At 50.6% G+C, this 24940-nt stretch overlaps 3 protein-coding genes across 3 annotated transcripts; 2 read left to right on the top strand and 1 right to left on the bottom strand.

Annotated features, from left to right (window-relative positions):
- Positions 1-283: 283 nt before the first annotated feature.
- On the top strand, positions 284-805 carry NCS57_01445900 (uncharacterized protein; the record flags this gene model as incomplete). Its single annotated transcript, XM_053064061.1, has 1 exon — positions 284-805. One exon carries the CDS (start codon positions 284-286, stop codon positions 803-805), a length of 522 nt encoding a protein of 173 aa, XP_052906344.1.
- Positions 806-13852: 13047 nt separating this feature from the next.
- On the bottom strand, positions 13853-16165 carry NCS57_01445800 (uncharacterized protein; the record flags this gene model as incomplete). Its single annotated transcript, XM_053064060.1, has 3 exons — positions 13853-14723; positions 14801-15422; positions 15661-16165. 3 exons carry the CDS (start codon positions 16163-16165, stop codon positions 13853-13855), a joined length of 1998 nt encoding a protein of 665 aa, XP_052906343.1.
- A 5413-nt stretch (positions 16166-21578) lies between these two features.
- On the top strand, positions 21579-22372 carry NCS57_01445700 (uncharacterized protein; the record flags this gene model as incomplete). Its single annotated transcript, XM_053064059.1, has 2 exons — positions 21579-21598; positions 21652-22372. 2 exons carry the CDS (start codon positions 21579-21581, stop codon positions 22370-22372), a joined length of 741 nt encoding a protein of 246 aa, XP_052906342.1.
- Positions 22373-24940: the final 2568 nt, after the last annotated feature.

Raw genomic sequence — 24940 nt, 5'->3', positions numbered from 1 at the left:
TTGGATTGCAACGAAAGATCCTGGCAACAATACTGAACATGATGCATGTTTGTTCCTTGAGTTTGTATTGTCAACAAGAAGCAAGCCCGCCTTCGTCCTTATTTGATCCAACCTATAGGTCGATCTGGTCCCCAGACTGACATTGCGTCGTCTGATATCGAGGCCTTACCCACCTTGGTAGTATTGTTTACAACGTCTCCATCGGCATAGTGCTGAAATGGGTTAGTTTCTTTCCAGAGGATATTCCGATGACTTTCTCCAAGTCTGTTGGGAGACATCCCACATGAACGCTGGTCTATGGGACTTTTCCGCTACCTGGCTTGGCCTGGTTGTTGGTCTCGCCGAGGCCAGTGTCAAGTTTGGCACAAAGGACCTCAGCACTGATGTCTCGGATCGCTGGCTAGATGAGCCTACCGAAGCGTATAGCTGGCTGAAAGACCAGATGCGCGAGTTTCAACGGCGTCGCCCTGAGATATCAGACATTGCTTCTGACGTGCCGACTTTCTCAGAGGATATGGATGTGCGCCAGCGTGCTCGGATCGACGATAAGATGGATGCCATCAATGTGGCCAGCCCAAGTGTCATCCCGCCAAACCTCGAGCTCTGGCACTTCAGGAGGGCCATGCATACCGAGTGGGAGGAGATCCTTAACCGCTTAAATCTCATTCAGGTTCAGCTGGTCACCGAGGAGGACGGTGATCCAGAGATCGAGGTGCTGAACGCGGAGGGTAAAAAGTTGGAGGCGGAGCTGGATCAAGTGAAGGACAAGTACAAGGCGGCTGGTGGGCATCAGGAGATTGATTAGACGATATCATGTGAAAGAGGCAGCTTGTGGACAGTGCTGTCTTTATGAGAATATCTCTCGTGTCTCTAGGAAACCGGCAGTATCTCATCGACCCATCCTAGGTCAATGGTGTTGTCCTATCCAAATCTAGTGTTCAATCACCCCGCGGACGCGTAGTTTGTACTTGGCGTTGTTCGTGGGCTGGCAGCCGTCCATGGGGTCTGAATAAAGAGCGCACATCCAGTACCCCCCTTAGCCCCTGGTCAGGACTCTGCTGTAGCGTGGTCGGGCCCCTACAAAAGTCGGTCATCCCCCAGCCATGGCTCGGCTGGGAATCAGCTCGCTCCTTGAGCTTGGCTGATCGCGATTTCCAAAATGTGCGACAAGACAGAACAGGCTAGTATTCTCCTCCTTGTCCTCAATGAGCACTTCTAACCACTCACACAGACCATTTGTGGCCAATCAACAGCCCGTTTCTACCTCGAACCAGATTCCTCCACCAAAGATCTCACAGGGTGCCTCTCCTGCCGCACTGCGGCAGTCTCGATCTTCGCCGCCGCCTTCAAGCACGACCAACACCTGAGCATCTCGGAGCCCCTACCCTCCAATATCGAGGGAGCGGTCGCCAGCCGCCTCGGGCTGATGACATTATCGAAACAGTTCCGTGATGTCTTCATGCCCCGGATGAGGGATTTGATCCAAAATGAAACCACAAGAATGGCCCAGAAAGGGGGGGTTGTCAAGACCAACGATGGGTGGAAGCTTTGTGATGATTTGGCCAACGATCGGGTTTCCCAGTGGATGAAAGCCACCATGGAAGGGTCATCGGCTGCGCAAAGCCGGAAGGCCGTGCCACAGGTCGTAGCTCGTAAGTCAGGTGAGCATGGAGTAACAGCTTGCACATCTCCGAGGCCCAATAACTTTCCAACATGCCAGCACCGAAAACGAAGCAGCCTCTCAAAGGCCTCGGAGCATCTCGCTTCGCAAGTCCTCCGCCGGCGGCCGCGGCTATCCCCAAGATTTCACCCCAGGCCGCTCCTCAGATATCAACTCGAGCCACCTACCATCCTCCATCCACGCACAGCCAGCCAATGCCGGTTCCTCCGACAACTCCAGCTGCTGTGCCGGTGAGCCGCCAGAAAGCCAGACCTCAGGGTGAGAGAGTTGAGGCGCCAACAGGCCAGTACGATATCATTCAAAGCTCGAGATTGAGAGAGCTTGACTTTGAGGTGGAGGCAGACCATGAGTTAATTCAACAGTTGGTGGAGAAGGGAAACTGTGGAACGCGATAGATCACTATGCCAAAGCCAGAAGTGAGGAACATTCAAATAAGTATCGAGGCAATTGGGTCGTCTATGCTGCTCGACAGAAGCTCGGGGCGGGGTGTTCTTGGTCGTCGTTCTTGGTGTTCTTTGCTGTAGTGCAAGGATATTACACTAGATCACATCTCATTCTGGCCACGGATCTATATCTTTGAAAAACACGGATCTGGGGCAAGGATCTTCGATGTAATGTTGAGTTGAAGCCCAGGTGAAGAGCCCAAGTGGTGATGGCATGCCCCAGAGGCGCATTTCCAAATGGAGTCGGCGAAATGCCGGCTAACAGGAACAAGCAGCACCTGGGCGAGAGTCCGGCGATCCACAAAAACCAATAGCGCAGTTCTGGGCCAACAGAAGTTGCGCTAACAGATCGACAGGGTGTACTCAATTAGTGACTTTGGCACTAACAAATCCCCGTGGCTAATCGATGCTTAGCCGTTAGCCAAAGGGTATCTGTCGCGGATTGTCATCCATTCGCTGGTGTAGGGTACCGAATGGGTTCACGCAAGACATTGGACATTGACCAGAGAAGAATCACTGAGACAAGGCAGCATCATGCAATGTTTAAGCGTCTGGGTAATGGAGGAGTAGAACTTACGACCAAAAGCAAAGTTGCTTTAGCACGTCAATGACATGGCCTTTTGCCTGTAGTTCTAGTAATGTGAATTGTCACATTTGCTTCTGGCTCAACTCCCAGCTGGGTGTTCAATACGTGTATCACTTGTCAAGTTTTTCCGCTGGGCTTGGCCACCTCCCAAATTAAATGTGGCGTGAACAATAGGAAATGCTCCTATTGATGGCAAGCCTTTTCTTGCAAATCCGGTTTGGCGATGTACATGCCCTGTTTCGCGGCGCATGGTCCGTCCTCTTGTACGCAGAACCAGTCATTTCATCATTGTTGTCTCACCCACCGCTTGCCCAAGGTGAGCTAACCTGAGTTTTCTTTGCCTATATCCTTGTGCTTGTGTGATTTATCATCAGGCAGAGGCCTATTGCCTGGCCAGTTCATCGTTGTATTGCCTGTGCCCCTGTTGTCCCCATCATATAATCCCCGGTTCCCGTAATTTTTCTCCATCATTACTTGATGGAACCCAACTTATGCTCTCCACCACTGTCTGTATTTGCTGTCGAAATGAGCATGTCCGATCACGGCTCCGAGCAACAAACAGCGGGTCCCAGTGAGGCCCCTGCCGCCGAAGTCACCATCGACATAGAGGTCTCAGACCATTGGAAAACACGATGCCGTCAGATTCAAAGATATGCAGCTGATTGCGAGATCAATCAGAGACCTTACCCTAAGGGCCTTACCGATCGTCAACTCCGGATCGCCAAGAAGATCTCAACACTAGATGAGGTGCTTGAAGGTGAGGAGTAGTGGATGTCTAAGTGGGGGGTGCATCTACAAAGCTGGCCGCAGTTTTGGAGATCCTTTGAGAAAGAAAGAAAAACCTGGAACGTGGTTTTATCCGAAGATTTAGACGGCTTGGGCTTGGAAGAGGTTGCTGGCTTTGGGTTTGTGGATCGTGAGTCTACCTTCAAGACTGGGTCTACATCGACTGTCTGACCGTTGGGACAGAAGATCAAGATGATGATTCCGACACACGAGACGAACTCAACGCCAATTCCGATATACAGGACGAATGCAACACCGATGGAGGCCATGTCGAGCGAGATACTAAAAGAAGTATGCCACCATGTGTCATCGCGTTGCTACCTGAATACTAACTCTTCAGATCATGAGTTCGCCGTTTCTCTTGAAACTAGCATCGGTTATGAGCCTGCCGTTCAGTATAATAGCCAGATCGAGCACCTACCCCTTCTCCCTATTGTCTCCGGGGACACAAACTCTTCAACGCAAAAGACACGATCGAAGACAGAGTCGACTGCTCTTGCTTCTAATGTTCAGAGAGCTGATGCTCGCATGACAGTCGAGACATCTCCCCGAGAGGCTTTAGTTGAAACCCCCGCGGGGAGCCGCCCTCATAGAGCGACAAAACAAACCCCTCTGGCCACGAGCATTGAGAGAGCCGAGGCCCTCAAGACATCTGAGACCTCCCGCAAAGAGATTGCAGTTGGAAGCCTTGCACTGCGCCAACCACGGAGAACTGGGGGCCCAGCCTTGGATCGAGGAAGCTATTCCCTGACCGACACAGTGATCCAGTTCGAGGCGCCACAGAAGCCAAAAATACCCGCTGTTGCGCACCACACGCATAAGTCTCACCTCATCGAGACTGTTGCACCTCGTACTGTGGCTGATCCTGCTACGATCCCTCGAACTGTGCTGGGTTCTCACGGAGAATCTCATGACCAAAGACGGGGACTCGGTACCTGTCCTCCACAGATGGCCCAGGTCGTGGAGAGAGTTCCTGTCTATCAGGCCCCCCAGAGCAAGTCGCCAACCTTCATTGCCTCAGCCCAGGACCAAGAGCCCTACCGACATGATCGACCTCCACCAATACCTCTGGTTGAGGCTCAGACACCACAGCCAAACATTGCCACCAGAACCCGGGCTGTGTCTTTGCCAAACGAACTGATGTTTTTGAAACCCATGGAGGCTCTGCAGAAGGCCAGGCGGGAGGCCAAGGCGGCAGGAAGGTCGCGATTTGGGTGAATAGTGCAGGTTCCGGAAGGGAGGAAGGGGGTTGAATTGACATGGAGAGGAAGAACGTTGGATTTGAGTCACCATAGACGTTCTATTAGTTGTATATGGTGTTCATTCATTTTTTATTTTTTTTTTTAGCTAGTTTTTGAAGATGGAACATCTAAGTCGAGGAAGAACCACCCTGGGGGAGTGAAGATGACGTGAAGGAAACTCCTCAGCGTAGAAGCCTGGTACAGTTGATGGAGGATGCGTTCTTCCGTGAGGCATTAATCTTGATGTTGGGTTCTCCTAATAACGAGAACAAGGTTACGACCCGTATCAAACCTCCGCCTTCCCACCTATTCTCAGGCGTAGACGAGCGAAGCGCCTTTGTGTTCGCGGCTTCCTCGGGGCGTCAAGGGCTGGTGATCCGTGGACTTGGGAGAGCCTCGGGATCTCAAAGGAATATTTGGAAGCATTTGTCTACCTGAATTCATTACTCGGGCTACTGGCTGTCTCCGCTGTATACGCTGGACTGGAGATGTACCACATGGAGTACCGTTTAGGATTTGTATACCACCATTTCCTCCCACGTGCAACAAACCGTCTCCGGGCATGCCCAGAGCAGAACCACAATTTCATCGGCATGTCCCCCTATGAGAAAGACGAGGAGCCTGACTTGCGGGCCCGGCAGTACAGAGATGGGTATCTTATGTACATGGATTTTTTTTTTAATTTATCACGCATACGAGGCCGCTACGAGGCCGCTACGAGGTCTGAAGAAGAGATTGAGAAGCAAAGAACGGAAACGATGAAGCTGATGACGAAAATGACGGCCGTCAAGTAGCAACGATGAAGATGATAAAAATTGTGATGAAAATGGCAGGCCACTGTGTTAGCATTGGGATATAATGTTATGATATGTTAATGCTGTGTTCTTTGCTATAGTTGAAGCCCAGCCCTCGATGGGATAACTAAGCTAGAAGACATGATGAAAATAGCAAGAGTGAAAATGATGAGAATCATCGAAATAGCGTTGAAGAAACAGCAGGACATATACCCCACGCATGCAAAGCTGGTAGGTCAAGATATGTTTTATGTGGGATGCGAGTCAGATTTATAGACCACAAAAGACCTTGGGAGAGCACTACAAAAGGTCATGCATTGACGACACCACACTCAATTGGGGACTGCACTGCCGAAGTCTGTATACTGGCCCTCGAGTGCGGTTGTGACCGATGCATCCGTATACTTCCGTATAGCGTCTATATAGTGACTTCGGTATGGGGTCCTACTGCTTCTCTGATGGCAAGTTGGTGGTGATGCTTGTAGCATCTGGTGTGTCGGCAAAAGAATGTAAAAATCACGTGTGGGCAGATAGTTTCAATGCCCGTAGTCTGAAATCGCAGCCGTACTTCATGGAACCACTGATTGATGAGTGGTCATCACACTTCAAGCAGTGCGTTATGTCTACACTACAGTCTCATACCTTTCGTGGAGCATGCTGTCATCTGTACATCTTTATCGGAGGCTCAGATTATGCAGGTTATCCATCTTCCGTATCGTCCCGCAAGAGCTGTAGTCTTGCCTGTTAGCTTACAATAACCCACCGTAACGGCCCTAGAGTATGCCAAGATTATCACGTCCTAGAAGGGCACGTTGGACGTCACAAGCTACCTTATAGAAGAGAATGCCAGCATTGTCCACGAAAATCATGGGCTCAACTACGAGGAATCCCTTGTGGTTTCACAACGCTGCGCTGAGATGAGGGGTTTGCCGCCATGTTCCTATGCATGTATACGCCCTCGGCGTCTAACTGTACTACCTATCGGCTCACCGGTGTGTACAAGATTGTGTGAATAAATGGAGAAAGTCCGAGTGCAGCCGTCAGTCTAAGCACATGAAAGATTACCTTGAAGCGGATTAGAACTCCGGTACATGATGCAACCCCGGGTGTGTTAGAGTGAAACCATATAACAAAGACAGGTGAGTACTACACCAAAGCCTGAAATTCCAAACTGTTTCAAACAGGCAATAAGCTGTCTACTGGGCATGAACAGGAGGCAGTGGCCACAGCTGCGTCCTATGAAGACATGTCCGAATGTGGTTGTCAGATGGTGGCACCGTCGTGCCCAATATCGTGGTTGCAATGCCTTTCATAGTAAGCAGACAGATGTTGGGCTAGCTCTACGAGACTGCTGCATGCTGACGCGCATTACGTGACCCTGCACCAGGGTACATTGTATGCACATATGATGCTGCTGACCTTATAAAGGAAGTTATACTCCGTGACGGGTGCGTAGACCGACCGATGTATGGTTACCTGCGAGTGTGGAACCAACCGCAGATGATCATTGAGTGCCTCTTATGGGCGTAAATACCGAGGCAGAAAGCTTCCCCACGTTGGTTAGTTTGGTCATGAACTTGAGTGAGTAAAAGGATGGATCCATCTTTTCCATGTGAGCTTGCTATTCTAATCTACGACGATGTTTGCCCTTACTAACCTGTTGTGGTGTGAGTATGCCGACTTGACCTGGCTTCTGCATTCAGCAGGCGATTTAAACATATAGGCAAATCAGTAGAATTGGCGATGATTCTCCGTGTCATTCAAGCTGTGCCATCTATATATGCACATGTGTTGCGTTCCCTGTTGCCAACAGACCGACACCCGCTGCCTACATACTTGCCGACTGAGCACTCACTTCGGCATCACAACTTAATACCATCCATCATTTCGTCCTCGGTGACCATCGGGCTCAGTTCCCAGCGCTGGCCCAGGATCAGATCTTTTCCGACCACGCCGCTGGATCTTAGGTCGTCGCCAGCTGCATCGAGTCCATCAGTCACTACATGTCGAACAAGAACGTCCAGCTCGGATTCGCCTACCAGCTGTCAGAGCAAGCCACTTCTCGCTTCGACAACTCTTTCGAGGCCACTACGCGCGACATGAACGCGTCGACTGCTGAAATCGTCTTTGGGTATTCGACAGCCCAGATTGTGCATATTGTCAGCATTGCGCTCAAGTTCCAGCCCGACGACGAGATAGTCTTGAGCTAGCTCGATCACGAGTCTCATATCTCACCCTCGGTCCAGGCCGCCAAGTGGAAGGGTCTCGAGGTTAGGTGGCGGGTGCCGTCTCGCAACATAAGGACCGACCCGAAACTAGAGGCGGATGATCTAAAGGCCCAAGGACTCGTCAATGAGAAAACAAGGATCGTTTGCTCCGCCCACGTCAGCAACGTTCTCGGATCCGCCACAGACGTCGCTGCCGTGTGTCGGGCCATCAAGTCCATCAACCCAGACAAGCTGGTCGGCGTTGACGGCGTGGCCTACGCCCCTCACGCTCCTGTTGATGTGCGAGCCTTTGGAGTCGACCTTTACTACTTCAGCTGGTACAAGGTCTGCGGGCCGCACCCTGCCACAGGCTTTGTCAATAAGTCGGCTTTTCAGCAGCTCGAGTACCTGGGAAGCGACTTTTTGCCAAAAGAGCAGACTCGGTACATCCTAGGCCTCACGAGTGGAAGCTACGAAGCCATTCAGAGTATCTCAGCAGTCGTCAGCTATGTTGACCACGTTGGGGGGAGCTGGATCGAGAAGCAAGAGGTTGACTGGCAGAAAGAGCCTTTACGCTGGGTTCGATCCCAGTCAGACATTCAGCTTTACGGTGATGCCAGCTCCGATCGAAGCGTCAGAGTCCCTCTCATTAGCTTCCGGGTTCCTGGACGATCCTCTGCAGACGTTGTTGGGCAGATCTGGGCCAAGTCAAAGTGCACGCTGACTGCTGACAACTACTGGGCCAGGAGGTTGCTAGAAGATGTACTGCGTGTGGATGTGGATGGTGGAGTTATTCGAAGCTCTTTTGTGCACTACAATACCATCGACGATGTTCAGAGCCTGGTGCGTGCCCTGTAGCAGGTTATGGACGGTGGGAATTAGATATGGCAGCCATTGAGACTAGGGAGAGTTGTTCAAACTGTTCTTTGTATAAATGTGGTCTTCTTGACGTGAGCTATGGTATTGATGGTTCCTTCGCAACCCTTAGTCATTATAGTAGGTTGTCTGTAATGGCAGGGTTGCGTGAGTGTTTTAAAATCCTAGATCGCGCCCCGTTAAAGGCATTGGATCATTTCTCAATTCTGTGGTTTGAAGAGCCACATCCTATTGACCCCATTATCGATGGGCCGTGTGGGAACACCAAAAGACGGTATAATCATCTGGTTTCTAGAGCCGTTGGCATACTCCACAGTCAGAAAACATTATCTTAGTTACGTTGACGGTTCGGGAGCATATCATTGCTGCCGAAGCGAGGGTGTGATTAAATTCTTACCCAGTAGATGCCACCTCGCACGGGTCAGCAACACCAACACAGCCAAGCCCGGCCAAAGTGCTTCCGCTTTCGTTGAGTAACCCTGCTCGGTATGCATGACGAAAATGGGGACCCATACTTACGTTGAACATATGTTACCAGTAACTCGACATCCTGCTGCCGGGCTTCCCATGGTCTAATGTCTTGGGTAACTATCCTTCAAAAGCATCGAAAGCCATTATGCCATGTTTTTATCATCATCACTTCTTCCTCGATTATTGATTTTCACCTAGTTGAGAAGCACAATCACAGTTGTCTGTCGATAACTATAGGGTACGCGCCCTCATCATGCACGCATGCATCAACTACTACGTAGTAGCATCTGGGAAGGTCTTGTAATAGTTTCATTGCAACAAACGAAGAAAACATTTCTAGACCATACAAAGCCTCAAACGGCGGGCTCTTGGTCAGTTATGGGTTGAACGACTGCGGTGCCTGTCGAAAGCAATGGAATAGGGCAGGCGGGTTCGCGGCTTTGTCAGCAATGCCGACCTCGGCGGCGACAACAGATCACGTGAGGGACGGAATCCTGTCCCCCTGAACTCCACTGTAGCTAGAGGGGCAAGTGTCCAGGGCCAAGTCGAGGTACATCGCGCCGGACACGTGATCCTGAAGCCAGCACGGAGGGAGTGCTAATTCCGCACCGATGATGGAGTCGGCCTGATTTACCATGCGAATTCCGGTCCTTTGGACCCTCTCGCTTGCACAACACTGATGTACCTCATCAAGTAACCTTCGTTCATCTACATGAGTTACACCGTGGCCTCGTCAGTAATAAGTCACTCATGTGGGATGGATACATGACTGATGCAGGAAAGAGAGGACCACTCTCAAGACCAGCCGGCGATTACCGCTCATGAATAGCGTCTAGAACCATCTGCTACGCACGTATCTGCACACGGGCCGGGTTTTTGGACACGTGATTCGCAACGGAAGCTGGGAAAGGTCAAGCTGAAAAGAGTCGCCGGGTCTGACCCATAACTGACAACACGGGGCTGAAGCTTCCGTCGACGCGTTGGACACACCTCAAAGGCTGTTGAGAGTAGCCCGGTTGTTGAGCCATCTCCTTGCTTGCGCGGGGACTGCCGGAGCGTACTCCCCCCACTGCTGGGGCACTATCTAGGGCTCTAGGATTTTCAGTGATGTCAGGTTAATGCTTTACTCTCTTTTTGGGTGAGCAGAATGATAGAATGACCTTCATTGGTCTAGATCCCTGTTAAGTGCCCAATGGCAGTCCCCGCGCAAGCAAGGAGATGCTGGAGCAGGGCATTGTTGCCATTGCCGAGAGCCCGCCCTCGTCTGGCTGAGACATTTTGGTAATCATCATCTTCCTGCCACCAAAATGGCCAGCTAGAAATTGCCCAGGCAGCGCAGATCATCCGCTCCAAGGACCCCAATGCTTTCACCCGCAGGGACTTGCGTCTTGTTTGAGAGGATTCTGATAATGTCTAACGGTGGTGTCTGTATGCACTGTGTTGGTTGTTATTCACTGGATTTTTTTTGGTGTTGTGGCCGATTGCTCCTTTTGGAAGCGTTACTAGTCCAAGTTCACACAAAAGAACGCCCACAATGCCACTATTAGCTTGGGCAGAACGGGCCTTGACAGGGCACAGCGAGATCTACTTACCTTCTTCTTGCCCGTATCTGAAGTGTCTGATGCCAAATTTGTCAATCTTGCAACCAACATCATCAACGGTTGCGGCTAGGGGGAGCGGACGTGCGGTAATATAAGGTGCCCTAGCTGCAAAGCGAGGGACTTAGTCTTTCCCTTGCGACAGGACGCAACACGACAATACATCTATCAGCGAGGCGGCCAGTCACCCTCAACCAAATGATGCCCAAGTTTGGTAACATGAGGGCCTCTCTAGCTGTAGAAGAAGCTCATGTGATCAAGGCCAATGAAGCGACCAGATCCTGGATCCGGGATGCAGACAGGGAAAGACGGCTCGAAGCCGCCGTCCTTGCTCTCATCTGACCTCTACCGCACCATGACACCTATCAACCAACTCATTCACGTCCCAGGACTCATGGCCCGTAACAATGCCTTTGTATCTTCTGAGGTAACTAAGGTGATGGCTTTCATGTAGGACCACTCGGACGCTCTCAGCGAAACTGGCGGCAGACTTCCTTGTCTGCCTGCCATGCCAAAGTCGCTAGGCCATGTTATCGCAACCTCAACGAGCTGTCTGAGACTGTTCCTGAGCTGGCCACTGAGATTCATGCGCGCCTGAGAGACAGATCACTGTCAACAAACGATGCCATTTCATACAAGTTACCCATCATCTCAGGAACCTGTCTCCCTCGCTTTGCATTCTCATCCGTAGTCCGCTGGTCGAGTCCCTCCCGGAACTTGACCAACTCGACGCATCAAAAAACTACTCTACCACTTACGCTCATCAGCTGTGTAGGATCAGATAGCGCCGTTTACCGATACCATGGCTCGCCAGTATTCGAGATACCGAACGGTGAACAAGTCGGAGGTGAGAAGAATCAATATCGCACGGGAGACCGGTGGCTGCTGGATGGAAGAGGCAAGATTGAGTAATTGCTCGCAGGAGAACTCGACGATGTCGAGGGCGCTGATGAGCTAAGCCTCGAATCTGAAGTGTCGGGACAGGCGATGACGGATAGTTCGAAACCTCCCTGGCGGGGCGGTATACAAATAGGAAGACCTGGATATAAGTCATAGGTTTAATATCTACTAGAGGTAACTGGAAACCATCTGGCCCTAACATGCTGCTTGAAGCTGGCCATGTCGTGGACCCCCACAGTCGCCCTATGGGTGGCTCGGAGAAGCAGGTATATCGGCCATATAGATTCCCAAAGTCCCTAAAGAGATCACTCAAGACACGGCATATCTTGGCGAGGTAGCCTATCAATGCATGGTTAGGGGCTACTCCAACTGCCATTCCCCTTAACTCATCATCTCAACGAAACAATGGCATGCCTTTCGCTGGACGTTTGTCGTCTAGGTCCTTCTGTGTGGTGGCAAACTATTGTTGGTATCAATGACGTCTCCAGAGGAGTTATCGGGCACAAGATCAAATAACATAATGATAGACACATGGCAGCAATCAAGGTCAATGCTGTATGGCAAACCATATGAGGACAATTTCAACCTCGTTTTATCAGATCCGGACGCACCTAAAGGAGCGATTACCCCCCCCCCCCCCCCCCCGGCCCTTTTTTTTTTTCTTCTTCTTTTTTTTTACACGATTTCATCATCAGACGAACTGCTAAACTTCCATACAATCCCGAAAGTATGTTATTACCCTCATACATTCATATTACGTTTCGAATGGGTCTGCCAGTCATCTTGATAGTTTTTACGCGACATGTTCATAAGGGAAATGATGCAAATTTGGGATGTTGACCGGATATGTACGGTAACATCAAGGCAACGCTTCTTGATGCCTTGAGGGAAGTCATGAGGAAGAGAAATTTACGAGGCCTCTCCGCAGATGGCTCCTCCACCCAAAGACGCGCCTGGGAAGCTGCATCCATTGGACGAAACAGAGATGGATGAGCTTGGATTCGCCTGCAAATCCGCCAGGCAGTTAGTATAGGCACAGCCGATCTCGTCAGATGATGGGTAGTGCATCGCTCTATCTCTTTAAGAGTGAGTAGTGGCTAGTAATAGACAGGTCAAGTCGAGCAACGTAATCCGGCTGATTGACCAAGTCAATATCGCGAGTACAGTCTAAGCATGACCACCCTCCTCGCGGCACGTTCAGTGTCTATGTAGAGCTCACAATGGCAACCTTGAGGTACGGAGATGTACCCTATAAGCATACCGTAAGGCCAGGAGGGGAGGGTTACATCAGCCAGTCAGCTATTACTGGCTTTAGGATAGGGTGCTTCTGATACTTTGAAGTACAGACCATTAGGAGACACTTCTATTTCACAACCGATAGTGCAAGTCATCGTAGTTGGTTGCTGACTGACACTGGGTAAGAGATGACTTTGCGCTTTGCGAGTGTCGAAGGTTCGAGAATTAGGTTTGACGTTTAAATATTGCTTTCAACGCGAAGATAATCGCAACAGGGAAATCGTCTCGGTTAGCGAGCTGGCTCAGACCACGGAATGGGCCGCAATCCAGCTGCACCATGAAAGCGGCCAAGTTCTGGGACCCCGCAATGTACCAGGCTAGACCATGAGGTAGTGTATTGCGGTCTGGGCCTGCTTTCAGGATAGCTCATAGTATCACAGCACATAGGTCAGGACAGTGCATGACGTTATAGCACATGCAATATCCCTGTTGGTAATGAGTGATTGTTGTCATCTTCTGCATTACTCAAACAGGCTGGAGCACTCATACTTATACACGTCCCAACTCCCGTTACGCATCGCTGTTTCAACCACCGTGATGTTTGACAGGCGTCACGGAGAGGTTGGTAATCCGCTGAAATGGCGGCAAGGAGATCCTTGAAGGTTTTGTCGCACGCGGCGGCCAGGGCTTCACGATGTTGGTCGCGCTCAGTGATGAGACGGAGTACTTCAGGGGTATGGAAACGTGAGAGCTTCTTGGTTCCCGAGAACAAGGTCAGGGAGTGGCGTGGCTTGGCTGAAGCTGGCATCGGGACACTCACTCCTTCAGGAATCATCAATTTCGGAGGGTGGAGCTCCGAAGCCATTCTGCCGGACCGGCTTCCCGCCCACTCGGCTCCGAGGTCAAGGTGAAGGGAGGATCTAGGGGTCGTGCTGTTACTAACAATGATGCTATGCAGCTATGTTTGTGTCTTATGTGGAATCTGAAACCATGCGAACCGCGGTGAAGGCTGCCCGCCATCGACGGATCAAAGCTATGCCATCTTCCATGTTTTGGGTGTCAACTTCTTGGTGATAGGCCCCAGGCCGCCGAGGCCTATTGCAACCGCATCGTGTCTCTCCCCTGACAGCGGCTCGGGGAAATTTTCTCGTGCCATCTGCGTTGGCTGCTCCTCATCAGACATTGATGCCACTGACAATGTCTCGGTCTTGTCCTCCAGAACGACTCCAATTATCCCACTCGTCTTCGATATTTCTTGCCCTTCTTCTCCAAGTTGTACCCCCAAATTGATCAGCACCTCCGCATCGAGAGCCCCGGTCCATGTCGGCTGAGAGTAGATGTAACACCCAATAATTATCAGTGCGAGTGATTGAACGCCAATAAGTATCGAGAGGATAACAAGCGAGTGGAGTGATCCCTGGGGTTTAATCAGCCTCGCGCCTGGTGCAGACATGATTTCCCTCGAATCGCGAATATCGCGCTGCGCCGTGTGTATCAAGAGCGCCTCGTTCGCGAAATAGGACGCCATCTCGAACATTCTTCTAGTCGTATCAGGATTTCCCATGCGCCTAAACAAAGCCAGAACGAGCTCAGCAAGCCACTCTGGTTTAGCTCCGTATCGAGGAAGGATATGGTTGCAGGACACTGAGGTGAGTCCAGTAGAAAAGTCCCATACCCCATTAAATCGATAGAAGGGAAGTCTTCCATGCTGGCAGATCTGAGTGAAGGTTCGACTGAGACTCGCGTCCCCTTGCGCCATCTTTGCTGTATAGAAGAAGCTCGAGTTGCCGAACATGGCTAACGCCGCCGTCGTGAGTGGCCCAGGAGTTGGTAATGCATAAGTGTGAAAAGGATCCGGCGGATGCTCCCAGTCTGAAAAGTACAGATGTCTTGGCTCTGGCTCTCTATTATTGACAGAACGTTAGTCGAGCCGCATGCTAAGAACCTGAGCTGGGGTAGGAGTAAGCTATGGGTGACTTACTCTCGAGAGGGGTAATCATTAAGACTCGTTATAGGACTCTTGTCGTTGAAAACTGTGCGAATCTCTTCCGCAGTGGGCCAACTCTTAAGTAGGGGCCCGTGTGTGTAATTATTTTGAAGGTTTCCAAGCTCAAACCATCCCCTAGTCGAGTTGGCGTCGCATCGCATGGTGTAGTTACTGTCTCGCTGTAAATCAATAGACCGGCCGTCGACTTGGATCCAGAGCTGTTCTGAAACCGCCTCCCTGTCCCGGCTTCTTGTCCAAGGCGATTGGTCGAATGCTCCCTCCGCACAGATACGCACCGACGCTATGTCGTGAGAGAAGGCCGCCTGGAAAGGTCTCTGACCAGGGCAAGGCGACGGGAAGCTCTCCACGAGGGTGCAGTTCACCTGTGTGTCCATCCTTGCTGCATGTTGGCGCAGCACGCCTGTTGTAGTGCCATTTGGCAGAGCCGAGACAAAATAGCGAGGAGAATCGGAAAGCTCGAAGAGCCAGTAGAATGAGCTTCGAAGCGTATCTTTGAAATACATGGCGTCTCCTGAACCAGGGCCTTCCTGCCATAAGTTTGTTTGGACATCGTGGTCACTCGCCGTAAGAATCTTTTCCATTGTTGTTTGCACCACTAAATTCTGCGGGCATAGTGCAAAGTATTCTGGTTCTGGATCATACCCTGCCACTGTTCCATAGAATGAGTTGGTAGGGATACATGCGCCGGTGTCTTGGCACGTCACGACGTCAATTACTTCTTGCTGGACCAATATTGGCTGCAATGCAGGCTGTAGGGCCGCTTCACAGTTCGGATGCGTTAGCCTCTCAAGCTGCTCGAGCTGTGGTATGTTATCAGGGTTTGATGCACTCACCGAGAAGCGTGAGAGCTGCTGCTCCCCAGAGAAAAGGTGTCGAGGATATTAGTTCCTCTCTCATCCCTGGGAGGGCGACCGCATTCCATAAGACAATCGGATTCTTCCACCCACCATTAGCCAGAGCCAGCATCTGACGGATGCCTAGCTTCTGTGATGATTTGCGACGCTGGGTATAGATGACAGCAGCTTGAGCCAAGAGTGCGGACACGACGGGGACGGCGATGGTGGAGGTGATGCGGTCTAGGATGCGGATGAACGAGTACCATTGTTCCATCTCGCTGATATCGCGTTCGGCGAGGCCTATTGCTTGATCGAGGTAGGAAGGCCTGGAGATTGGACGGCGTACAAGAATGCAAGTGAGAGCCCACGGAGTGATCAACATTGAGAGGTAGGTAGAAAGAAGAACAATGGACCGCTTGCGAAACCGGAAGAGTTGGTCATTCTTTTTGCGCCCATGTTGGAGTCTGCGATGTCCATCCTTCCAAGGCTCGTTGTGATACATGGCAGCCTTGGTTTTTCAAAAGAGTAGCAAGAAATAAACGATTTAGGTAGTACCGGCCATTTCCCTGGTCTCTGAAGTCGTGAGGGCTCGTCGAATTACTAATGCGAAGGCTAAGATGATGGAAGGTTTTGTAGTACAGACAACACCATGCTTGTGACGACAGGGATATAAATTTGAGATGAAGGACTCTTTTATTTCAGCAGGTCGCAAGGATGATTTACTGAACTACGAAACCGTTTCTTACCCCTGACAGCTCCTTTTTGTGTCATCCTTCAGGTGCTGGCCATATATCTTCCTAAGCTGAGTGTCAGCCACACATTTGAAACACCAATGCATTATGCCGTCTATTCGGCCCGGCAATTTGACCTTGGGTGCCGTCAATGCCTCTGGCATTATTCATATTTTAAAGCGTATGTTATACCACAAGCCTTGGACCTCGGTGATCTATCGCACGTGTGATTCGTGCCGCGCTTAAACAGCAGGGGCGCAGCGCCGTCTTGGTGATTCTCGAGCACCGCTGCGTGCGCCACCAGCCGCTGACGGCGCGGTATCTTTGTGCGCAGCATGTAAGAAGCCATGGTCTTCGGCGATATATCACACTCGTGGCGACTACTGCTAAGAGGCTGCCTCGCGTTAATATTAACTATTAGCTGTTATCTAAGATGACTAGCTGTCTTCGCGGGTTATACCTATTTTATTAGAATTATTTATATAAATAAGTAAACAAGGTTTATATATTTTTACAATATTACTTCTTATTAGGCTACAATTAGCAGAACAGCACTCGATCCGACAACCAGACGTTATTATCGGCGACTTCGACGATTCAACGAAAGCTGCCCTAAACGATCAGTTCCCTGAGGTATAGCAGCAGCAGCAGTCTTGATAGCAGCGACGAGGAGGCGCCTGCCCCGCAGACACAGGCAAAGCTGAGCAACAAAGACGGACAGTTCATCCACACGCCAGCAGCTGAGGTTACCCCTCATAGCCATCAAGATGTTCTTATGATGTGGAAGCTTATCGTCTTCGCCGAGACTGAAGAGGCTCGCGAGAAGACATGGGTACGGGTACGCAATTGTCGGGAGTTTGATGACCAGCGGGCTATCCTGCTATATCTTCATGGAACCTATATGCCTGTTAGGGCTCAGTGGGCACGCTGCTTTGTCCGCAAGTATCACAAATTCGGCATCCGTGTCACCTCTGGTACAGAAGCAAGCAATAATAACGTCAAGAGCTATCTTCTCAATGGCATGAGCCACCTCTGTCGGCTAGTTGAAGCGATGCAGGATATGATAAGGGATCAAGAGTGGGACTTCACCCATGCTAGCGCAGAGAACGAGGTACTAACTGCCCGCGAGTATCTCAGCTTGAGCTCTGAGTACCTAGGTGAACTGCGAACATTGATTTCATCCAAAGGCCTCGGACTGATTACAAAGCAATATCGGCTAGCAAGGAAAGCGATTCCTACAGGGAAGAATCCGTTCCCTGATTCTCTCGGGGATTGCAGTGAGGACTGCTCAGTTTCGACAGAGCTTGGTATCCCCTGTTGCCACAAAATCTACTCGAAGATAGGGTCTACCACGCCTTTTACTAAGTGGGACGTCCATCCACGGTGACGGCTGCGAGAGTCAGCCTCTCGAGATCCCTATCGACAGATCCTCGACCCCAAGATCGCCACTGCTCTCCGCGGTAGGCCGAAGAACACCGCACAGGCTGTTCCTACACGGCTAGCTATCGGTACAAGCAGCCAGTCCAGTATCCAACCAGCCAGTAAGCCAGCAAGCCAACCGGGTAGCCAGGCGTCAGGGCGCAGGCGAGGTCGACCACCAAGGAGTCGGAACAAGTCGACGCTTGCTAGACTTGCTCTAGAAGGGAGCCAACAGGCCAGTGGCCAGGCCAGTCCTTCATCCCGACCCCAGACACGTAGTCAGTCAGCTACTCTGGGAAGTGGTAGAACTACAGGGATACGTGCCAGCGGACGGAGGACGCAACCAAGCATCCGGAGGCGAAGGAGTCAGTGGGAGATGGTAGAGAGCGACGAGAAGGCTCTTTCTTATACAACAGTTAGGAAATAGAGGTGTAGATAGCTTTCTTCGAGGACGTAATGGAGTTGACTATGTTCTATATGGAAAACCATACCTTACTTTGACGCATGTGCAAGGCCTGTTTAAAGGGGCTAGCGGGACCTAATTTCTCCTTCACTGAAAGGGAGATCTTGTTAGCGAATTTGCATGGCTTTCTTTGTTTTCAGTAGGCCCCATTGCAACGTGCATCATGTATATCCATCTCTTTTGTCTCTCCTCTCCTCTCCTATTCTTCTTCCTTCCCTGAGTGACTCACCAGCCGCCTGTCTCTGCAAGTTATATCACACTGCCTTAGCCTGCATCTTGATCAACCATGGCCCCAACTTCGCCCATCCCGCATACAGTCTTCAAGCCCGCGCCCCCGTCAACCCTCCTCGCCGGGCTCCAGGACCTTGACCGACAAGGCCCGTCGTCGTCGCCTTCGAGATAAATTGCCCGCTCAACATGTCAACACGGCGGTTGCTGCTGAGATTGGCCGCCTCCTCAGATCCCAAACATTGGTACACGACGCCCAACCACAGCTTCACCACGAGTCCACCCGCATCCCGCCGTCTGCGACCCCGTGCAAACTGAAATATCCAATGGATGTGAAACATGCCCACGCTCATGAATATGGCCCAGCGCGGAAAAGACAACGAGTTTTTCATGACCTTGATAACCCAAGCCCAGCTCTGCCGCCAGCACCACCTCGCGAGACAGGCCTGGTTCTCGGTATAGACCGAACCCCAAAGGCGTCTCGGCAGGCGGCCAGGCCTCATTGACAAATCATCGCCAGCTCTACAAAGGTAAAGAGACTGATTGGTCGCGGCCCTTTGCCCGCTCTTGAGAGGCCAGCTTGTTCGCACTCCAGCGTTCAACGGGATTATCGAAGCGACCATGACGCCGCCGACACCTTCGACTACGATGAATTGGCTATGATCAATCACAAATCGGCCATCACCAACCAAGAGAGCATCTCGGGTGACGGCATCTCTTGCAACAAAGACAACGGTCCTCCAAGACCTCGAACCATAGCTACGTTCACCGTCCCCTAGGTGTCCCTTGTCATCATCTCAGCTAGTTTTCTTTTCTTGTACCTTATACGACCCATTTTCGCCATCGTCTTTCCTCAAGCCAAAGGGTTCCGCGCCGTGGACTGGGTCGAGAAAGCTATAGCCCTCGACCTGACTCCGGCATCAATCCCCAGAATCATCCTCTTCGGCGAATGTGCTCAACCCAACATCTCCTAGCCCGGCATGTTGCCCGTCGACGGTGCGTCTAACGATAGATATCTCGTATTTGCGCCGTTCGATTACCTACCTGTTGAACCAAGATGGTTCTCCAACTCGACCGACTTTCCCCAACATGTGCCTTGACAGCCGCATACGCATGTTGTATCGGCCGTCGGGTCTGTCAATCGATCTTGTAACAACTCCAACTCCCATGCCATCCACTCTAAGACACAAAGACACAGCCATTCCATCAGACATCCCAGAGACATTCATTCAAGGCTGGTATGAGGCAATAGAGGATCGCAGCTCTAAGCTCGCAGCTGAGGCAACTGCCGCACCCGTGACCCCAACCAGCACGCCTACGCCATGTAAGCCCATGATGACATTTAGAGACAACAGTCTGACTCCAGCAGTTACTGAGTATGACTTTAGTAAACCCTCCAGGCCCGCTGACTATGCTGCGGCCCAAACTAGCAATGGAACCGTGACATACATTCTGAGCAACGTGATAAACCTTATCATCAATCGACCTCTTGGTTTCAAGGACCATGAAATCATGGACGGTGCAACCTACGGCAACATCATAACCTACACGAAACTGCTGTCTCGTCGCCTATGCTCTTGACAAGGCACCTGCCAACGAAAAAGATCTCGAGCCGCTAAAGCCCAAGCGAAGTCAGTTCGTCGACCTTGCTCTGGCAGAGTTTCGTGATATTACTACCTCCCTTGACCGAATTGCCATCCCCAGACTATCCGAGAGGCTATCACGAGCAAACCGCGGCGTTATGGTCCTGAGAGAGGCCCAGCGGCGCCAGGCTGAGCTGAAGACGGCGGTGAAAACGACCCTGCGCCAGGGTTGGGTTTCGCGGAACAAGACTGTTTACTACTATCTCCCTTCGCTCAAAAATATGATGCTTGAGTGGACTTTGGCAAGGAGATGGCTTCTTGTGGAAGCTGAAGAAGTCAAGGGTATTTACCAAGGCCGGAAGGCCGAGCCCCAAGCCCGACACAAGATATCGGATATACCGCCTAATCGACTTGGCGAATGGGTGCAATGGCATTCGAAAGTGATTTGGTCTCGCTGGTCCCTAAATGACAGTCGAACAGACCCGGACGGCCGTGAGCCCTTCTGCTTGGGGGAGGGCCACGAGATATTCCATCAAGTGGAAGATGAGGCTCCGGACTGGAAGAGAATGGCGAGATGGTTTATCTCGTCATGAAAAGACCCGGGACCTCGTTTTCAGTGCGGCGATGCGTCAAGGAGAAATGGCGACGGTCACGCAAAGGAGGAATCGGGCATGAGGAGAGTTGTTGAAGGTCTTGTTGGTCTTGTCAAGGGGTTGAGACTTTGATGAGCCATACGCCATGGACTCCAGGTTCCGGGTACTGACTAAAGCCGCGGTCGTAACTGGCTTCAAGCGGTATGTATCTGTTTGAACCCTATGTCGTGCAGTCACCTATCGCGATGACCTCAGCGCTATGATGAGGAGAAATTCACCTAGCCACTGCCAAATTGGGCTCATGTTGAGGTGTTGAGTTGCCCGGAGACACATACTTGGCTTTGCCCATCCATCCTCCTTTATGCTAAGTCCTATATAAGGTCGAAGTCTTTTAGTATAATTTAATTAAGGTATATAAGATGGTTAATTAAAGAGTATTAATATTATAATTATCTTAAAGTAGTTTTATGTTAATAGCCCTATATTTGATTATGGTTTTTTTTAACCAAATATCGACGGTGCACAGGTTGTCGCTAGTTGGTCTAGAAGTTGTGTTTTAATCGGATTGGCTCGCGCGCTCGTCGCCCCAGGTCGGGGGTCTCGACTCTTCAGCTGGGTGGAATCTCATCAATACCTTTATCAATAGTGCATCTTCATTCTCACTAGTTCCTCACTAATGCTCTTCCGCTAAATGAAGTGGCTTTTATCTTCCCTCTTCCCCCCAACCCCCTACAGCACGAAAGAAAAAGAGGAAGTCAGCCGTGCTCTCGTTCCAAACAATTTCCATCTCTTCTTGCCGTTTCATTCCTGCCTCTCGTTGATCAACAATTTAATTTAATACAATGCATTGCAGCATTTTGGTCCCGCTGGCCTTTGCCTTGGGCGCAGTGGCAAGTCCATGCCAGCCGAGTACTTCTGGTAAGTCTTGAGAAGACACCAGCTTCTCATGGAAAACCGCCTGCTGACATCAGCAACGCAGTCACAATCGACTCTTCTACTTCACTAGAAACGTCTCAGACTTCTACACTATCTGTGACTTCGTCTGCCGACTCAAGCTCCTCCTCCCAGCCGACGAGTCTCTCGGTGACAGAATCGGTATCTACCTCGGCTAGTTCAACTACCGTTTCCGTCACATCTTCCGCCACGTCAGATGTGACGACCTCATCCACCATTGCCCCCACTTCTACCTCTTCTCCGGTCCTTGGGATCTTCAACGCAATCGGCCAGGGCGGCGGTGCAAGTGGTACACCAGCCAGGCTTCCACCCCCAGAGTACGGCAGCATAACCTTGGGCGGGTACAACCCTTCCGGCGTGCCAGCAGGTGTCTTTTCAATCGAGGCGGGCACTGGCGCCCTTTTCGTCGACGGCTCTAAGATATGTGGGTTTTACAGCGGCTCTGAGTCAGCTTCGTTGTATGTTTGCAATCCATCGCCCCGGACCAATGAGGCGCCCGTCACCTGCGACCAGGGACAGATGGATGGAGGCGTCCTGAAATGCAGTGCACCAAAGATGACTTGCATTGAGGACTTTAATGATGATAATGACCCAGTATGTTATGCTACTGGTGGTGTCTGGACCCAGTTCAATGGGTACCAATTCTTTGGCAATTATTTCCTTCTTGGTATAGGTTCTGAGGCTGCTGCTTCTACACGAGGCTTTATTCCCATCGATCTCATCATCCAAGCTGTCTAGGGCAGTGAGTAATAAAGGTGTGCTGTTAAGATACAGAGAGAAGGGCCCTTTGTGCTCTCAGAGGTACAGATTGGTAAATGTCTTATTCTACAATATTTCTTTTTTTCTTTTTACCTTCGAAGAAGAGAATACTTTCATAATACCCCTCGTAGAGCCCCTATCACTAGTAGTCAATGACAATATCAATTGTAATAGAACTGATTTCAGTCAGTAGTCTATCAGGGCAGGTCGGGTCTAAGGTATAGGGTAGGGCTGATATAGAGTAGCTACATCCTTTCACATCGGATGAATGAAGGAAGAACACCACACAGATCAGTATCTCACGTAGTCTCTTTCTGCAGCTGATCGTTGTCATCATCCTTGGCTATGTTGTTCGCGGGCGTGTCCACCAAGTCAGCTCTCTTCGTCCAGGCATTAGTAAAGATGCCACCGCGGTTAATGGCGACCCGGATATCTTAAAACATCATGATGAAGAATGGGAGAAAAAATAACAAAAGAGTTTAGCCAAAAAGTTAATGAGGTAAAAAAGTAAAAGAAATAGGACTAGAAGGCACAAGACAAAAAAGATACTAACTGAGTCTCACTCGAAAAGTGGCCAAAGTGGATGACGATGACGGGCTGAGGGAGATACTAGCTAATGGATAGAGTTGGTTAATTTTACGTCACTTACGACAAGTGGTTTAATAGGCCTTAATGCGATGTGTTATAAATTAGTTAACGGTGATATGAATTTCTGACCTTTGTAGGCCACGAGAACGTGAAGACTTATCGATGAAATTGTCGTCATTTGAGCGGCTCTAATGGCCTAACTTTCTGCTTGTCGTAACGATCTATTTACTGTGATGTTACTGGGGCGTTGGCGCCTGAAAAGATACCTGTTGATGGTTAGAGAGCTGTTCGTCCCCCAAAATTGTAAGAATAGGCGACTATTCGCCTAGAAATTAGAGAAATTCGAAGATATTTGGCCAAAGGACTGATTCTGTCTCGACTTCTTGAATGAAACACCCTGCGGACAATGCCAATGGAACAGCTGGAAACCATTCAACCATTCGAACTAGCGCCATGGGAAGAAAGAGTGGAAGCTATCACTGACAAGGCAACCCCAGGATAGTCGGAAGCAGGCTGGGCCATACACATCGCAGTGAGCAGCTCTGCGTGAAATAACGTAGTGGGCGTTGGTGGAGCAGTCCAGATTCCGCTGTCGGTGCGAGGCGGTCTAAAGCTCGAGACCTTCTCATTTCCTCTTGGTATGAGAACAGAACAGAGCCCATATAGCGGAGAGCTAGCAGCGATGGCGTATGCTCTAAGGCGAACTCCACCAAGGGTGAAATGTCGCAGCTTTATATTACTAACGAGCAATAAGGCTGCTGTGCTTACGCTCAAGTAACCTCGTCAGTAGTCCGGGCAAGAATATATACGCTATATCTACGATTCAATTGAAGATCTGCGGGAAGACGGAAGCGTCGTAAGGGTCCCGTGGCTACCCTCAAGCGATGAAAACGAGCTTCTGAAGCAGGCCAAGGCAGAGGCATGGAAGGCCACACAGCAAGGGGCCATTCCTCAAAAGTAGTTTCCTGGCATGAAATCGACAACGCCCAGGGTTGCACGATCCAAAGTCAACGCCAATGGGTCGTTGCCGGACAAGGTTGGAAGACATTCAAAAAGAGTTGATGCGGCACTCCCGGGGAAACACACGAGACAACTCTACGACCAGCTGTCATAGATTGAGGGATTTCTGTTGCACTCGCTTGTCTGTTGCACTCGCTGGTGAGTACTAGAACTTTGACCAGCTAGTCTAGAGAAAATCGTAGGTCCCAAATTGAAGTAACTCGAAGTTTTTTCGAGAAACATAGCTAGAATATGTTCCAAGTAGCTTGGTGTATATCCACTTCCCAACTGGCTCGTTGCGAGAACGAGCGCCAGATCGGATTCCAAAGATTGACACCGATCTTTCATTCAGCAGTCGTTGTAGTTACAATTCAGCTTGGTTTACCTGCCGGCTGAAGCCCGCTTGTTCCCTCTCTGTCCTTGTAGCACTCCTTCCTACACTTATGTCCACTCCCACTCTTGATACCATATCGGCATTTGGTTGTCAGCGTAGTCCCAGGACTCTGGCAATTCAAACTCTCGGGGAATCGAGATCTCCGAGACCAGTGGAATAGATGTCAGAGATTGGACGAGGCGGCCTCTCTGTTCTGCCTTATACAACTCAATCCAGGCCCAGCGTCGGACTCGTTCTCCCACGTAACCGTGCCAGCCTGTAGAAGCGGTGTAGGAGTAGTATAAAGCAGGGGATAGCAGCTCCTTTGCTCGAATCTGGAGGAAGGACCATCGTGGTGCCCTGGCTTCCGGTAGCGCCAACAACGACGATGAGCTTATCACCAGACATGACCAAGGCAATATGAGGGGTTAATGTTTATGGTGTTGAGTACCCTCTCGGTGGGGACAATCCACGCGAGATCTTATACCCGACGGCCGAGGTATCATCAGGTGCCCTTCTTTACGACAGGGATTATTAGGTGTCGAATATCAGTTCATCGGAGACGCATTTCCTAATTTGGCCTTCGC

This window comes from Fusarium keratoplasticum, chromosome 13 (genome assembly GCF_025433545.1).
Source record: "Fusarium keratoplasticum isolate Fu6.1 chromosome 13, whole genome shotgun sequence".
NCBI lineage: Eukaryota > Fungi > Ascomycota > Sordariomycetes > Hypocreales > Nectriaceae > Fusarium > Fusarium keratoplasticum.
This window is presented reverse-complemented; position numbering and strand designations above follow the sequence as displayed.